Below are 18406 nucleotides of genomic sequence, written 5' to 3' on the forward strand. Positions count from 1 at the left end.
ACGCTTTAGACCACTAGACCACACAATCCTTAACAATGGTGCATCCAGCCAAGCTAGATGTTGTACCCACCATCGAAGGACATACGTTGGTGTGGACGCCTCTGAGCTAATTTCATTCTACTCCCTGTTTGTTGAGCTAGTACACAAACAGGGAGTAGAATGAAATTAGCTCAGAGACACCATTGTCCTTCGATGGTGTGTACAGCATCTACATTGGCTGGATGCACCATTGTTAAGGATTGTGTGGTCTAGTGGTCTAAAGCGTCATGCGTTTTCTGTCACCATGAGGCGGGCCAAAATAGCATGGGTTCGACTACTGCAGTGTTGCTATTGATCAATATCACTTGTTTCGCGGTTACAATAATATATATATATATATATATATATATATATATATATATATATATATATATATATATATATATATATATATATATATATATATGTCGTGCCGAATAGGCAGAACTTGCGATCTTGGCTTAAATAGCAACGCTCATTTTGCCATATAGGACAAGTGAAAATTTGTTTATGCAATAATTTCGCCAAAATCATTCTGAACCTAACGAAAAAATATATTTCACTGTGTTTGTTTAGTATTAAATTATTGTAAACAAATCTAAAACATATTTAGTTGAGTTAGGCTAAAATAAATTGCGCTTGTTATAATAAGGTTAGGTAAGTTTTCTAAGTTCCTTTTGGTGCAAAATTATAAATTTTTATATCAACATTAATGAAAAAACTATATCTTTAAACGTATAAGAGAAAATTTTAGAGAGGACTTAATTTTAAATGAGTTCTTGCTAATTGACCAGTTTTACATATTCGGCACGACATATATATATATATATATCATTGATCAATTAGCAAGAATTCATTTAAAATTTAATCCTTTCTACGTATAAAGACATATTATTTTCGTTTTTGTTAATTTAAAAATTAATAATTTTAAAGGTTCTACTTCCTTAGGAGGAAAATAGAAGGCTGAAGCTTCGCCTAGATTGGTTTGGTAGTGAGTGTGAGATGGATGGTGCTGGTGAGTAAAAGTATACCAGCAGTGAGTGTGAGATGGATGGTGCTGGTGAGTAAAAGTATACCAGCAGTGAGTGTGAGATGGTTGGTGCTGGTGAGTAAAAGTATACCAGCAGTGAGTGTGAGATGGATGGTGCTGGTGAGTAAAAGTATACCAGCAGTGAGTGTGAGATGGTTGGTGCTGGTGAGTAAAAGTATACCAGCAGTGAGTGTGAGATGGTTGGTGCTGGTGAGTAAAAGTATACCAGCAGTGAGTGTGAGATGGATGGTGCTGGTGAGTAAAAGTATACCAGCAGTGAGTGTGAGATGGTTGGTGCTGGTGAGTAAAAGTATACCAGCAGTGAGTGTGAGATGGATGGTGCTGGTGAGTAAAAGTATACCAGCAGTGAGTGTGAGATGGATGGTGCTGGTGAGTAAAAGTATACCAGCAGTGAGTGTGAGATGGTTGGTGCTGGTGAGTAAAAGTATACCAGCAGTGAGTGTGAGATGGGTGGTGCTGGTGAGTAAAAGTATACCAGCAGTGAGTGTGAGATGGATGGTGCTGGTGAGTAAAAGTATACCAGCAGTGAGTGTGAGATGGATGGTGCTGGTGAGTAAAAGTATACCAGCAGTGAGTGTGAGATGGTTGGTGCTGGTGAGTAAAAGTATACCAGCAGTGAGTGTGAGATGGTTGGTGCTGGTGAGTAAAAGTATACCAGCAGTGAGTGTGAGATGGATGGTGCTGGTGAGTAAAAGTATACCAGCAGTGAGTGTGAGATGGTTGGTGCTGGTGAGTAAAAGTATACCAGCAGTGAGTGTGAGATGGATGGTGCTGGTGAGTAAAAGTATACCAGCAGTGAGTGTGAGATGGATGGTGCTGGTGAGTAAAAGTATACCAGCAGTGAGTGTGAGATGGTTGGTGCTGGTGAGTAAAAGTATACCAGCAGTGAGTGTGAGATGGGTGGTGCTGGTGAGTAAAAGTATACCAGCAGTGAGTGTGAGATGGATGGTGCTGGTGAGTAAAAGTATACCAGCAGTGAGTGTGAGATGGATGGTGCTGGTGAGTAAAAGTATACCAGCAGTGAGTGTGAGATGGTTGGTGCTGGTGAGTAAAAGTATACCAGCAGTGAGTGTGAGATGGGTGGTGCTGGTGAGTAAAAGTATACCAGCAGTGAGTGTGAGATGGGTGGTGCTGGTGAGTAAAAGTATACCAGCAGTGAGTGTGAGATGGATGGTGCTGGTGAGTAAAAGTATACCAGCAGTGAGTGTGAGATGGTTGGTGCTGGTGAGTAAAAGTATACCAGCAGTGAGTGTGAGATGGATGGTGCTGGTGAGTAAAAGTATACCAGCAGTGAGTGTGAGATGGTTGGTGCTGGTGAGTAAAAGTATACCAGCAGTGAGTGTGAGATGGGTGGTGCTGGTGAGTAAAAGTATACCAGCAGTGAGTTAAAGAGTTGCAGCCACTTTTAGTGGCAAGTGGTTCACAATTCAGGAAGAAGGAAGATAAGGAAGGTTAATAGAGAAGATGTGAAGGTAGGAAATCGATTATCTGTTCTCCAGGACGAGAGTACTTCAGTGGTTAACGAGGTTAAAAGTACCTCTGACTCCCCTGCTAATCAAGGTATGAATATTCTAATTGTGGGAGAGACTCAGGTAAGATATATGTAACAGAAATAGGAAGGTCAGGCAGAGGGGGTGCCTCCCAGCAGCTGTTGTTGGTGACATAGTCAGCAGGTTGCATAATATTATGTGGAAATGTTGGTGGAAATCCTCGTGGAAATGCTGGCGGAAATAATATCAGGAAGGGTGGGAGACAGGAGCTGCTGGACAAGTACGGGTCAGCCACAGAAGTAGTCAGGTCTAGGGAGGGATCCCAATCATATGTAGTATCTTGCCTAGAAGAGGAGTGGGCAATGAATGAATGTGTAAGGCATTTGGTATAAATTGCTGGCTAGACAGGTACTGCAAGGAACTTGCAATCCCATTCGTTGATAACTGGGACAAATTCTATGGCAAATGTGACATGTATGACAGGGATGGGGTTCATCTCTTTGGGGCTGGAGTGGCTGCATTAGCCAATTCGATTGAGAGGATCACTGACGAATTGTCTAGAAATTTAAACTGATTATAGAGGTATGGATGTTTGTGGGAAACAATCAGGCCGCAGTATTAGGGCTGAAAACAGCAGGTATTATAAGGATACCCCAGGGATATGTTTAAAAGACAATATTCAAAATAAAGTTGCTAGTAAAGACAAAGAGAGATAGTAGAAGGCAACGAGTGACTAGCTCCCATTAGGTTTACTATACAAATTGTAGGGGTCTAAGAAATAAGACAGATGAACTAAGATTACTTGCAAGTGCAGGTAATATAGATATTATTGCTAAAACGGAGACCTGGTTCAACTTGAAAGATAGAGAAATGCCTTCTGAATGCACCATACAGGGTTATAAACTATTCCACACTGATAGGGTCAACAGGAAGGGTGGTGGAGTGGCGATGTAAGTCAGAGATAATTTAAATTGTTGTGTTAGACAAGATATAAGATTAGAAACATCGGACACAGAATCTGTTTGGCTACAGTTTCTCGGTCATGAAAAATTAATTTTGGGTGTGATTTATACGACCCCAAACCTTGATAGGGAGTGCAGTAAGCTGTTATGGGACGAAATTCATAAGACGTCTAGATATGAAAATGTTGTGTTAATGGGAGATTTTAACTTTAGACAAATTGATTGGAACAACGTGGCAGGAAATCTTGAGTCTAATGACTTTCTTGATACGGTTCAGGATTGCTTTTTAAAACAGTTTGTGACAGAACCAACTAGAGGAAACAACTTTCTTGACTTGGTTCTTGCCAACAAAGAACCACTAGTGGTTATTGATGAGCTTGGGGAAAGCGATCACAAATCACTTAGTTTCAATATATCATGGAATTACAAAGATAACTGCAATCAAGTCTGTGTCCCAGATTTCTGCTTGGCCGACTTCATGGGACTGAGAATTACCTGGGTGGGATAAATTGGGATGGCCTGACTATGGATCACGTAGGTGATCTTGGTTGCCAATATGACGTTTTTCAGAGCATAGTTCTAGCTGCCCAGACAACTTCTGTTCCGAGTAGGGAAATTTGTTCTAACAAAAATGATCCCAAATGGATAAACAATAGATTAAAACATCTCATTAGTCAAAAGAGAGGCACAAATAGGCATATCAAAAGAGGGGATGGGCAGTTAAGAAATCAACATATTCAAGAGAGATATAAAAAAAAAGGGAATAAGAAAAGCAAAAATGGATTATGAGGCCAAGGTCGCAAGGGATTCGAAGACTAACCCAAAAGGGTTCTCTGAGGTATACAGAAGTAAGATTAGGAACAAGATAGGCTCACTTAAGAGTAACTCAGGTCCGATCACTAACAGTGATAAGGAAATATGTGAACTTTTCAGTACCTACTTCCTCTCAGTTTTTACTCAGGAAGATACCAGTGAAATTCCAGAAGTAATAAATTATGCAGAACAGGACGATAATAAACTATGCATTATTGGGGTAACTAGTTACGTAGTCCTCAGACAAATAGAGAAATTAAAAGCTAACAAATCCCCAGGCCCTGATGAACTGTTTGCAAGGGTTTTAAAGGAATGTAAAGAGGAACTTAGTATACCTTTGGCTAATCTTTTCAGTATATCACTACAAATTGGCATAGTGCCAGACAAGCGGAAAACGGCAAATGTAATACTTCTTTACAAGGCAGTTGACAGGTTCTTAAATTCGAACTATAGACCAATAAGCCTTACCTCCATAGTGGGAAAATTTATGGAATCAATAATTGCCGAAGCAATTCATAACCATATTGTAAGGCATAAATTGATTAATGAATCTCAGGATGATTTTACAAAGGGGTGTTCATGTCTTATGAATTTACTAACTTTCTTCACTAAGGTGTTTGAGGAGGTAGATCATGGTATTGAATATGATATTGTGTATATGGACTTCAGTAAGGCTTTCGATAGAGTTCCACACCAGAGGCTATTGAGGAAACTTAAGGCACACGGAATAGGAGGAGAAATTATTTCCTGGGTAGAGGCATGGCTGACAAATAAGCAGCAGAGAGTTTGCATAAATGGGGAGAAATCAGAATGGGGGCACGTCACAAGCGGTGTTCCTCATGGGTCAATGATGCGTCCTTTGTTGTCCACAATTTACATAAACGACATAGATGAGAGAATAAATAGCGATATAAGCAAATTTGCTGATGACACCAAAATATGCCGTCAAATTCATTCTAATGAGGGCATTCGAACACTCCAGGATGATTTGAATAGATTGATGCAATGGTCGGAGAAGTGGCAGATGCAGTTTAATATAGACAAATGCAAAATTCTAAATGTTGGATAGGAAAATTACCATGTGAAAAGGATTTAGGAGTTCTGGTTAGCAGTAATCTGAAACCAAGACAACAGTGCATAAGTGTTCGCAATAAAGCTAACAGAACCCTTGGCTTCATATCAAAAAATATAAATAACAGAAGTCCTTAGGCTGCTCTTCAACTCTATATATCGTTGGTTAAGTCTCATTTAGATTATACTGCACAGTTTTGGTCACCGTATTACAGAATGGATATAAATGCACCGGAAAACGTACAAAGGAGGATGACAAAGTTGATCCCATGGATCAGAAATCTTCCCTATGGGGATAGACTGAGGGCCCTGAATCTGCACTCTCTAGAAAGGCGTGGAATTAGGGAGGATATGATTGAGGTGTATAAATGGAAAACAGGAATTAATAATGGAGATGTAAATACCGTGGTAAAAATATCTAGCGTAGACAGGACAGGACTCGCAGCAATGGTTTTAAGTTGGAAAAATTCAGATTCAGGAATGATATACGAAAGCACTGATTTGGAAATAGAGTTGCGGATGAGTGGAACAAACTCATGAGTACCGTCAGAGAAGCTAAGACTTTGTCTGGCTTTAGAAATAGGTTGAATAAATGCACGAGTGGGTGTGGGTGGGTGTGAGATGGACATGACTAGCTTGTGCTACTAGGTCAGATGCCGTGCTCCTTCCTTAAGTGAATGTGACTGACCTGTCTAGGTTAAGGCAGTGGCTTAAGCCAGTGGAAGAATTGGACCTGCCTCGCATGGGCCAGTAGGCCTGCTGTGTTGGTTTAGATCCTGTGTCAGCGTAGACCAGATCTGTGTTGGTTCAGACCCTGCCTATGTCAGCGTCGACCAGACCTGTGTCGGCTCAGCCCCGACCTGTGTCAGCTGGATCAGACCTGTATCAGTGTCGACCAGACCTGTGTCGGCTCAGACCCGACCTGTGTCAGCATCGACCAGACCTGTGTCGGTTCACACCATACCTGTGTTGGTTCGGACCGTACCTGTATTGGTTCAGACCCTATCTGTGTCAGCGTGGACCAGACCTGTGCCTACTCAGACCCTACCTGTGTTGGTTCAAGACCCTACCTGTGTCAACATCGACCTGACCTGTGACAGCTCAGAACCTTCCTGTGTTGGTTCAGACCCTACTTGAATTGGTTCAAACTCTACCTGTGTCAGTCAGCATCGACCAGACCTGTGTCAACTCAGACCAGACCTGTGTCAGCTCAGAACCTTTCTGTGTTGGTTCAGACCCTACTTGAGTTGGTTCAGACTCTACCTGTGTCAGTCAGCATCGACCAGGCCTGTGTCAACTTAGACCAGACCTGTGTCAGCTCAGAACCTTTCTGTGTTGGTTCAGACCCTACTTGAGTTGGTTCAGACTCTACCTGTGTCAGTCAGCCTCGACCAGACCTGTGTCAACTCAGACCAGACCTGTGTCAGCTCAGACCAGACCTGTGTCAGCTCAGAACCTTTCTGTGGTGGTTCAGACCCTACTTGAGTTGGTTCAGACTCTACCTGTGTCAGTCAGCCTCGACCAGAGCTGTGTCAACTCAGAATAGACCTGTACCAGCTCAGACCAGACCTGTGTCAGCTCAGACCAGACCTGTGTCAACTCAGACCAGACCTGTGTCAACTCAGACCAGACCTGTGTCATGTGAAGAGTTGCTTATTTATGAGTGGCAGTGTGAGCGTGTATACATCAGAATGAGGGTAAACATTGCTTACTTAGTAAGATGACTCAGTAAAATGCTCTTCCCTTTAAAATTAAAAGAACTCTTCCATTTGTTACATAGTAACTAATTTTATACTGCACTCTGCGATCTTTATATTTATATATCAGTTCATTGGAACTTGAAACTCTGACCCAGGAACACGTAGCAACATGTATGCAGTATCCTCTCCCGTCCCTGCAGCATGGAAAAATAATTGGCACTACCAGACATAAGATAAATATTAACAATAAAAATAAGAATCCATTTTTTCTCTCCAAAACGGTGGAAATATTTGATAATCATCTGTGCTATGAAAAACATTCTGATGCGGAAATTTTATCTCGTCAATATTTGTTATCCTCACTAAAGAAGAAATTCTTTCCTAAATATATGGTTATAATTACATTACCCTGGTCACAGACCGGGCCGCGGGGGCGTTGACCCCCGGAACTCTCTCCAGGTAAACTCCAGGTAATATTAATACCCCATACCTACACGACTACGGTGCTCTTCACACCAACTCCAAGGCTGAGGGACTCATTACCTTATCTTCTGTATATAGTTCTACTGTCTTCAAGTTATCTCCTGGGATTTGTATTGATAAAGCCACTGGATGGCGAAACGTCTACAATAAAGATACCCAGATGTTGCACATGTGTCTTAATTTCATCAATACCCTCATACATCGTGGTCAACAGCCTCAAAAGCTTTACTGAAGAAAGTTAATAAGTTAGTTAGACAAGACCGGCCTCTTGTGAATCCATGCTGAGTATCATTAATCAAGCTATGCTTATCGAGATGGCTTCTTATAATTTGAGCTATAATTGACTCTAGTAATTTGCCTACAATTGAGGTCAGGCTTATTGGGCGGTAAGGACCTGCCTCGCATGGGCCAGTAGGCCTTCTGCAGTGTTCCTCTATTCTTATGTTCTTATGTTCTTACTAATACTTCTTATTACTACCCGTAACTACTATCCTATACTACTACCTCATACTTCTTAATACTACCCATAACTACTACCCCACACTACTACCCAATACTACTGACCCCACCTACTATTCCCTACAGATCGCAACCAACAACACTCAACCGAGTTAAAACCAGAATCATAAATTTGGATTTATTAATGCACTAAAGAGAGGAACCTTATGATGTATCAAAAAAATTACCGTGGCAGTTGCCGAACTTCTCCTTTTTTTCGCTCTACGTCACTAAGTGACAGTAAGGCAGTGATACAAGTATTTTCTGTGTGTTTTGATCAGCTGTACCTCTTAGTGAAGGCAGAGCTGGATGAAGCTTGGACGTTGATACAACTTCTAAGTTAATAATGAGACATATGCTCAACACTTAAGTATATTTACTCACTAAGCAGTTCAGCCAATGAATAAGGCATATGTGCCTTCTTCATTATTGTGTCATTACCGAGTGCCATTAACAACTAGATGTATTTAGATCACTGCACGATCCAAGAAAGTATCCTCGTATTTTATAACCTTAATCTCCTGCGCCTCAGCCTACGCGACTCTAATAGCGCAGAATGAGGCATATGTTGATATTTCAGTTGATTAGCCTAGACGATCTGAAGAGAATCACATGAGGCATTCACCCAAACCATAACAAAACTAATAGCCAAATTATATCAATAAAAATGGTTAGTTAAGACCTACGCAGCCCAAATATAATTGAAAACTTCCAGAGAGACTAAATATACAAATACATTAAGTTCGAAACTTCTCAGAAGTTGTATTTTCAAGTTTTCGGTATTTTATTTATTTTTTTTTTTCAAAATTCTTTCCCCCAAAAAAGCAGAGAAGTACACAGGGCAATCAAGCAAGAATGATCAGCTTTTAAGTAAATAAGTTAGAAAGTAAGCAAGTTTCATGTAGGCTTAGTGTACATAAACAAATTTTAAACAATAGTCTTGAAGGCTTACAAACGTTATAGACACATAAAGGCGAATTACGTTGACTTAATTTAGGATTATAAAATTAAATCAAACACTGACTTATTTCTGACCAGGAGGAGGTGCGGGATTACCAAAACTGTTGTCCAGAGGGCTGAGGAAGGGTTGTTGAGGTGGTTCGGACATGTAGAGAGAATGGAGCGAAACAGAATGACTTCAAGAGTGTATCAGTCTGTAGTGGAAGGAAGGCGGGGTAGGGGTCGGCCTAGGAAAGGTTGGAGGGAGGGGGTAAAGGAGGTTTTGTGTGCGAGGGGCTTGGACTTCCAGCAGGCATGCATGAGCGTGTTTGATAGGAGTGAATGGAGACAAATGGTTTTTAATACTTGACGTGCTGTTGGAGTGTGAGCAAAGTAACATTTATGAAGGGGTTCAGGGAAACCGGCAGGCCGGACTTGAGTCCTGGAGATGGGAAGTACAGTGCCTGCACTCTGAAGGAGGGGTGTTAATGTTGCAGTTTAAAAACTGTAGTGTAAAGCACCCTTCTGGCAAGACAGTGATGGAGTGAATGATGGTGAAAGTTTTTCTTTTTCGGGCCACCCTGCCTTGGTGGGAATCGGCCAGTGTGATAATAAATAATAAAAAAAGAGACATTCCCCAATTATTTCACAGAAACCAGTTTTGATTAATAATAATGACACATGATAACTTACATCAAAATATTACATCCTTTCAGGAAAAACACATCTACATTAAAAGTTCAAAGATGACCAGAAGATGAACTTTCCAGTTATTGAACAGAATCAATTATAAATTTGTGCCTACACATTCTAAACCCATGAAACGTTTCTGCCAAATCATTCGAAACATCAGCCGTTGAAGATTGATGTCGTTCACAACTGTAATATTTTAATGAGAAGAATGCAATCAACTTTTGCATGTCATGTAATGTAAGTGGAATGGAAGGCATTCAAATTCTATCCAAACAAGGGCAAGATAAGTCCAGGTCCTTGGATCAAGAGCACCTCTTCAGCATCAAGGGAAAATAACTGATGAGTCTCTTTCCACTTACCACTTGGAAACAAAATTTTGGATCACCTAGTTAATATTTAGCTTAGGGTGCCCACGCATGCCAATTGTCCCACAAATCCTACCCAGCAGAGGGGGCGTTGACCCCCCGAAACATCCTCTTTGAAAATTTAAGCCGATCGAATAACGCGTTCTCGATCAAGAAACGAAAATTTATGAAAAATCAAACGATGATGTTACTGAGAATGTTCAGAAAAATATGAAATTTCTTCCGCCCCCCCCCTTCCTCTTGTTAAACTTAACAATGACATAAAAACTCTATTTCATATTTTATTTTTCAGTTTCTTTTTCTCAACTTCATTTTATTTAAAAATTTCTACAGTCCTATTAGAAAAAATCATCGATTATGTTTTGTTAATAAACGTCCAAAATTACATTAGGAAAAACTGACTTAATTGGCACCAACATTGCCCAAGATTAATACATAAATATTTACAATCAAGACAAATCAGCATTTGGGGTTTGAAATACACAAATAACCCGCACATAAAAGAGAGAAGCTTACGACGACGTTTCGGTCCGACTTGGACCATTGACACAGTCACACTGTGTCAATGGTCCAAGTCGGACCGAAACGTCGTCGTAAGCTTCTCTCTTTTATGTGCGGGTTATTTGTGTATCGTTCCAGTCACGGTATTGTGCCTTTTTGTTATTTATTTTTGGGGTTTGAAGCCGACCTGAAGAAGCACTTTCTGGTTATTACTTGGGAAATAATTTACCTTATAAAACGGGCAAATTGATATTTAAACAACTCATAATGAGTGACACGCTTTGTAAAAAAATCACACTAATGGTAAAAGTTTGAAGCCGATCAGATTAGGCATTCTTCAGCAATTGGTCTCCCTCCAGTTCCAAGAATTTAGTCTTCGTTACCGTACACAAGCAATGAAAATGTGAAGATGAATGAATGAGGTGTTCGCCAGTTATGAGTGAAATAAAACCGAGAAATTGGAGGAAGGAAAAATAAAGAAAATAATTCAGCAACCTTTTATAGGTTCTCCTTTAGTGTTACTTAACGATGTAACTTCTTAGAAAGAAGAACAAGAAGATTCATCCCAGGAACAAGAAAGTAATTGTCAGCTGTACCGAATGGTAAATGGGTAAGTAATGATTGCCAATGAAGATTAGAAAGGTTGAAGAAACAGTTGATGGAACCACCAATTATTTTTATGTAATAAGAGATGAATGTCATCAATGGCACAAGGAAAGCAACTGGTGAAGGTAACAATTCTCAAGTTGATAAATTAGACACATGTGCAACTCTTGGGTATCTTTATTGAGGAAACGTTTCGCCACACAGTGGCTTCATCAGTCCATACGTAGGAGAAACTTGAAGAACAGGAGGAGAATGAGGTAATCAGTCCCTCAACCTTGAGTCGATGTGTTCAGTCCATCAATCAAGATTGATGAACTGAACACATCGACTCAAGGTTGAGGGACTGATTACCTCATTCTCCTCCTGTTCTTCAAGATTCTCCTTTGTATGGACTGATGAAGCCACTGTGTGGCGAAACGTTTCCTCAATAAAGATACCCAAGAGTTGCACATGTGTCTAATTTATCAACATGTCGGTTCTCTGAACCATTCATCTACAAATTCTCAAGTTGTAGGAGATTCCTGAATTAATGTTAGGAAATTTGCTTTCTCTAACAGAGATGAAAAGAAGCTGCCGGGATGGAGCATATAACTAGCATCTTAAGGAACATAATGACAAGTAATGGGAGCAACTGTTTTATCTGCTTCAACACTTGGAGGAAATGATGTCCCAGAAGCCTAGCAGCTTCTGGGATCTATTCTGTGGAAAATACTGTATATATTTTCCAGAAATTCAGTATTTATATGTAAATAGATAGCCATACTGTATTTAATAATATTTATGTCATAGAAAACGGAAAGCCTGCGTTTGCGCAAACGAGACTCGCCATCTTGGTTTTGAATTGGATACAACGTTTATATAATGGGAAGAATTTTTCGTGTTCTAGAGGTTAAAATTGGATTGACACCTCTCAAATAGGAGGCGAAATTGTTGGATGTGCATTCCTGCATAACTTGAGATATCAGACGACTGGACAAGACAGCTCCATGAACCTCAGATAAGCTCTCTAGATTTGTGTATAATTCTGGCCAGTGTTTCCATAAATTTAGCTAGTGAGGTTTTTCTGAGTATGATACAACTTAATATCCAGTCAAATTGGTGAGTGATATTAAGATATATTTTCCTTATGTTATGTATATGTGAATTTATATATAATCATTTTTTAATATACAGTCCACAAATTTATATATTTACCAGTATTCCTGGTGTATGTATATTTCATTTAATTAATAGGTCCAGAGCAACTTGTGGTTATGACAGTGGTAGGTATCGAAGGGGGACATTTTTTGCGACCTAGGTGTCCCAAATTCCTACTTGTCTAACTGATAAATAATAATTATCTGTTCATTTACTGTTATGTACATAGTGATACATTCAGCTAAATGCAATTTTCCACATATTCTATATGGTAGAGATGAAGTGTGCCGGAGATAGGGTACATTTTTACTGGGCAGATGGTAGAAACATTGATTCAGTAGAGGGAGTTGCTGCTACAGCGCTTCTTGATGTAACTGATTTAATTTTAGAGGTAAAGGCGTGTGTGCGTGAGAGAGAAAACAAGGGATTCTGGTAGCAGAGATTTTAAGAAAATCTATCGCTTACAGTTTCCAATGAACTTAATGAAAACTAGGCTAGTGGACAGAGGGATAACTTGAAATATTACATGCACTAACTTCTATAACTGGAAATATAACATTTTCCTAAATATTGCACATTTATAAGCTGCCCAGAGAACATACGTTCTCCATAGAGAAGCTAAATAGAATGCAAATGATTCCGAATGGATAAACAGGCTGAAAAATCCTCCCAAGGAGAGGGTCACTTTATGAACCAGTATGTTCATCTTTCCAAAGGGAGAGTCATCTTAAGAACTAATATGTTAATCTTTCTCAGGAGAGGGTCACAATATAACGCTGAAAGAGAGATCAGAATCAGGATGAGAAAAAATAAACGAAACAATGAGATCAAATTTTCTAGAGAATATAAAACATATTAAAAGTGTTTCTTACAAGTGTATGGGAAGAAGATTTGGAAAAAAAATGGGTCCACTTAAAACTAACTCTGGACTGCTAACGGATTATGAGAAAGAAATGTTATTCAGTTGTTTTCAATTATTACCTCTCGGTCTCCACACAAGAGGACACAAATTATATCCCAGTAGTTAATAATTAAAGAGAACTAGAGAATATAATTTCCATAATATCACAGTCACTAGGGACAAGATTATCGAACTAGTAGATTGATTAAAGCAATCATAATGACTTACGAAGTCGCAAAAATACGAGTTTTACTACTCAACTGCCATGAGTTCTAACCCCCCCCCTGTACCCTAGATTAATTAAAGCAAAATATGTATCAGATTCTTGAGGAACAGTTTTCAAAAATTCTTAAAGAATGCACTGTGAAAGACAAACGGGTATAATAACCGTTTGCAAATTTATGGAAAATTGAGTGTGATTTCTATCTACAAAACGGGAGGTAAGTCGCTTATGATAGACAAATTGTTGAATTACAAGTATATCCATAGTAGAATATACCGAGAAGTATATTAGTACGACACAATGTGCGATTTATGACACTTTTTTTAGGAAAGTTTATTCCGGGAAGAATTTTTATCAATTCTCTGGTGAACCAAACGTGTGGACAAGATAGTTTCTCAGTAAAATGTCATACACCGCATATTGTATCGTAGTGAAATACTGGCATATAAATTCAGACATATTACTGGTACAAAACGCATGCACTCTCTAGACATATATTGAAGATGTATCGTCAATGGTGACTTTTTTTCAGTTCTCATAAAGATTGCTGAAAATACGGTACGTGTACACGATGTGGTCCACATCAGTGCAAATTGTGGGACTGATAACCTTGGAGAGGTGGATAAAAAAGGCTTCAAGGAAAATTATTTGGACTTCTTCCTGAAGCATTGCATGTATACTGTATATTTTATCATGATTGGGCATCCATCTTTATTCCCACACTCCCCTCAATGGACGTTCCTTGACGCTGGTGAGGGGGGACTCTTAATCTAGGGAATTGGATCTGTGCTCCAGTTCCCTGAATTGAGCCTGATTGCCTACCATCCCCAACATGCGCTGTATAATCATACGGGTTTAGCGCTCCCCATGATTATAATAATATCCCCACATTCAAATTATTAAAATCAATCGTAATGGATACAATTACAAGCTACTTTTTTTGTTAATGGTATAAAATATCGACAGGTTTATTAATAAGACATAAGAGCAACACCTGCGATTTTCTATTAACGTCAGAAAACAACTCACTTTGATGAGCAAAAATTGAGGAATAATCTTCAACACGGGGTCACGAGGGGTCGTTCTTACCTGTCAAATTTACTGACTTTCTTCAGTAAAGTATATGAGGCAGCTGTCAATCATAAAGAATGTGATATTGATAATTTGGAGCTGTGATAGTTCTGAACCAAAATTTTTTTAAAAAATTATTACCAAATTGTTAAAAATATGTTGAAAAAAAATTGGAGATCAACTTTTTTCATAAAATGAGACATGGCTGGTCAATAGAGTGCAGAGAGTTTTTATAAATGGAATGAATTCAGAAAATAAGCAGTCACAAGTGGCGTTCCTCAGCAATAGTGTTGGGACCCTTGGTGTTCATAAATTACCCTGACAAAGGGGAGGGAGTTTATTCACTGACACAAACGTAGGCCGACAAATCATTTAGAAATAGATACCAATTAACTACAGGATCATTGTTACAAGCAGATGTTACGGTCGGAATAAACACAGATGCAGTTCAATACGGAAAAAAAATCATCGATCTAAGTCTCGGGAATGAAAGTAACCATACTGTGAATGGTATACAATACTGACAAAATGATGAATAAGACACATGTGTGATTCATAGGAACATTTGTTTAATAACGAAACGTTATTAATACAGAGGCGATCACAGAGACGAATTATAATAGACGAGACAGTAAGAGAAGTAGAAAGGTAGTTTGAGGTGATCAGTCCCTCAGTCTTGATGGAGTATTTACCTCGTACAGAACTTTTCACTGCAGCCGCCTTTGAATATATTCTGTTTACTATTACTGTTATCAACTTTTCCTGTTATTCCTTTTTCACGCAATTTGTGGGTATTACACCATGATCATAATCTAAGGCTTGTAGACTAAATAACGTAGACAAGATAAAGCTTAGCCTGTAAGCGAAACATTGTCTTAATAAAGCTTATAAGGATTGTTTCAAATGGAAAATGACTTAAAATGCTGAAGCTACGCTTTTGCGTGATGTAGAATAAGCCGAAATATGATTGATGCATTCAAGTAGAAGACAGGTATCAATAATAGAGATATCGAAATAATGGAAATATCTATGAAACCATTCCTGATAATAGGTTGGATAAATTAAGATTTAGATATATTTTTGTAAAGACCACTGGACGAATAGTAGAGCTGTGAATGAGCAGAACACACTCCCAAGTAGAACCATTAAAGCTGATATTTTAGGTAGCTCTAAAAGTAGGTTCTACTGGGTTTGAGATACTAATAATACAGCGGTTCATTATTGACCCATGTCAGGATTTTGTACCTCCCACACTATGGGTATGGGTTACGTACCTTGAAGTGGGAGGGAGGAGAGTAGAGAGGAATACTGTGCCGCCCATAAGTAGTGGTGATGGTGCGGGGGCACCAGAGGCACGCCGCCATACACGTGCCGTCCGCCGCCGTGCAGAGGTATGAATCTGCGCACGTCTCCGAATCCAAAACTTTTGTCGGAGCGCAAGAGACCTTGGGCGGTGTCGAAGCTGGGGCGCTGTAGTACAGGCAACAGCGGGTGTGGGAGTGTGCACCCCGGAGCAGGAGACGGGGTCTCTAGTGCACGATGTGCGCATGTAGGCGATGTAGACGGTGACGGAGACGACAGTGGAGGCGAGGCTGCAGGTAACGTCGCTAGCGGTGTGACAGAAGTGACTCCTCTCCACATTAAAAACTCTTCGTCAGTGTGTGTACCTGCGATATCACTGCAGGGGTCGGAAGTACTAGTCTCCTGTGGGTGGCCGCGGAAAATATCACTTAGCACTCGATCACCATGGGGAAGTCTGCTAGTGTTATGTGCTGGTGGTGGCTCAGATGTACTGCTGAGATGTGCTGCAGTCAGCACGCATAGCTCACACCTGCACACTCCTGAAGAACCACCCTGAGACTCACACAATCCAGCACTTAGCAAAGGATGCACATTTAACGCTGTAGCGACTTCTGGCGTAACTTTAGCTGGCTTGGAGCAGGTCTCAGGATTAATAGCATGAGCTGTTGTGTGGATATATGGCATTATGTCAGCATTAGTGTTTCCCTGAGCTTGTATACTGTCATGGGCGTGTGTGTTGTCATGGGCTTGTGTGCTGCCATGAGCTTGTGTATTGCCGTGGGCGCGAGTAGTGAGATCAAGACCCACGTCAATATCGTCCTTCATCACAGCACTTCGGCGGTCTTCACCCCACAAGAGATCTCTGATTAAGAATGAGCGAGGCATCTTAACTCAGGTTAGAGGCTCCAGAGGCAGACAACCCAGTGAGAAATACTTCCGAAGCAGCAGACACAGGGGCAGTAGGCTTGGTTAAGCTCAATGTCGGGTGAAACGTCTTACAAAAAAAATGACTCTGCTGTAGTTGTGTGTTTTTCACCAGAAATTAAAGCGCTATTTTCACCACTGACACACGTTCATTCCAATCCTGAAACCAACACCATTAGCATATTTTGCCAATGAAGCTGGTGTTCTCCTGTTAGCACTGGTATCATTACGCTTCTTACTACTACTGAATTTTGTAGCAATCAGTGATGTGACATTTTTTACACGAAGAAAACAGTGACACAACGTGAAGGTGTAAATCGCAAGAAAATGATTTTTGTGGCCTGTGGAACATTTTTTTTTAAAAATGCATCACCGACATTTTGTTCAGGATTTGTTAACGAGAGTCTGAAGAAAGTTAGTAAACTATAAAGTGTGAACGGCACCCGATGAATGACTACTGATACCGTGATGGAAACTTATCTTGGACAGCGGTGATGGTGAAGGTGAGATGGAGTATCAGAGCGTTTGGCTCTCTCCTGGGCACTGCCATCTGCCACTTCCCTCTCACCAACCAAACCTTAACTATTACGAAATCTCCGTCTCCAATTTTGATATATTTAGCCCTATTCGAAGTCGAAAAACTCGACCAATCGACCATCTTGTGGTTAGTTAACAAACTGAAGTGTCTGAAGTATATTTAAAATTATATGATTTGGAGGACTGCCACTAAGTAAATTAGCTTGATCATTGGCGGACTGATGACATTAGCTCCTCCCACTGGCACTGTGGGCGGGGCCTTCCCATACCCATACGAACGTCAGTGGGTATTTAGGACATAATTACGTTGTAAGTAGTTCTTCAGGAGTAAAGCCGCCGGTGGAAACCTAAGGAGTTTAAGTCATAAGGTAAATAAACTGATGTAGGTACCAACACACATGATTCAGTCGTCCAGTTGTTTGAATAATACAACCTGAGGGCCACTTAAAGCACACACACACACACACACACACACACACGTACACGTACACGTACACACACACACACACACACACACACACACACACACACACACACACACACACACACACACACACACTCGCACACTCACAAATCAGCCCAAACATTTATCGACAAGTTCTTTGGCGCATGATGAGGCGAGACACAGACCCAGTGGAATTAAATTTTTGAACACACCAGCTATCTTCCACCGAAAAAAATATGACGCCTTCAAACAAGAAAACACATTCACCATTATTCACTCAATAACCCTCTTGCCAGAATTGGGCAGACGTCACAATTCAGATCATCATCGGAAATAAGTCACTATGTCTGATTTTACTGCCTTACCTTAGCTAAACTGACACGTATGTTAAGAATAAGTCACATGTACAGTAATTAGGTGTCTTTACCCAGGTGCTGCACATGTGTCTTGCTCATCAACTTATTGTTGATTAATACCATTAATACATAATACCATTAATACATAATACCATTAATACATAATACCATTAATACATAATACCATTAATACATAATACCATTAATACATAAGTTCCTAAATGAGACAATTTTAGAAAACTAAATCATGTGCACTGAACCTTAAAAATATTTACACGAGGGTGAGCGTGTGCACCCAAAGTTCACATAGGCAAGACGGT

General features: G+C 40.0%; 1 protein-coding gene across 1 annotated transcript in view; it reads right to left on the minus strand.

The window, feature by feature from the left end:
• LOC128697396 (uncharacterized) overlaps window positions 1–17278 on the minus strand; it is a 137922-nt gene extending 120644 nt beyond the window's left edge. Inside the window, exon 1 of the mRNA XM_070094222.1 lies at window positions 15797–17278. Within this exon, the coding sequence (XP_069950323.1) occupies window positions 15797–16709 (913 nt within the window). The 5' untranslated portion in view covers window positions 16710–17278. The remainder of the gene's footprint in view (window positions 1–15796) is intronic.
• Between the last annotated feature and the right edge of the window lie 1128 nt (window positions 17279–18406).

Source organism: Cherax quadricarinatus, chromosome 44 (genome assembly GCF_038502225.1).
Source record: "Cherax quadricarinatus isolate ZL_2023a chromosome 44, ASM3850222v1, whole genome shotgun sequence".
NCBI lineage: Eukaryota > Metazoa > Arthropoda > Malacostraca > Decapoda > Parastacidae > Cherax > Cherax quadricarinatus.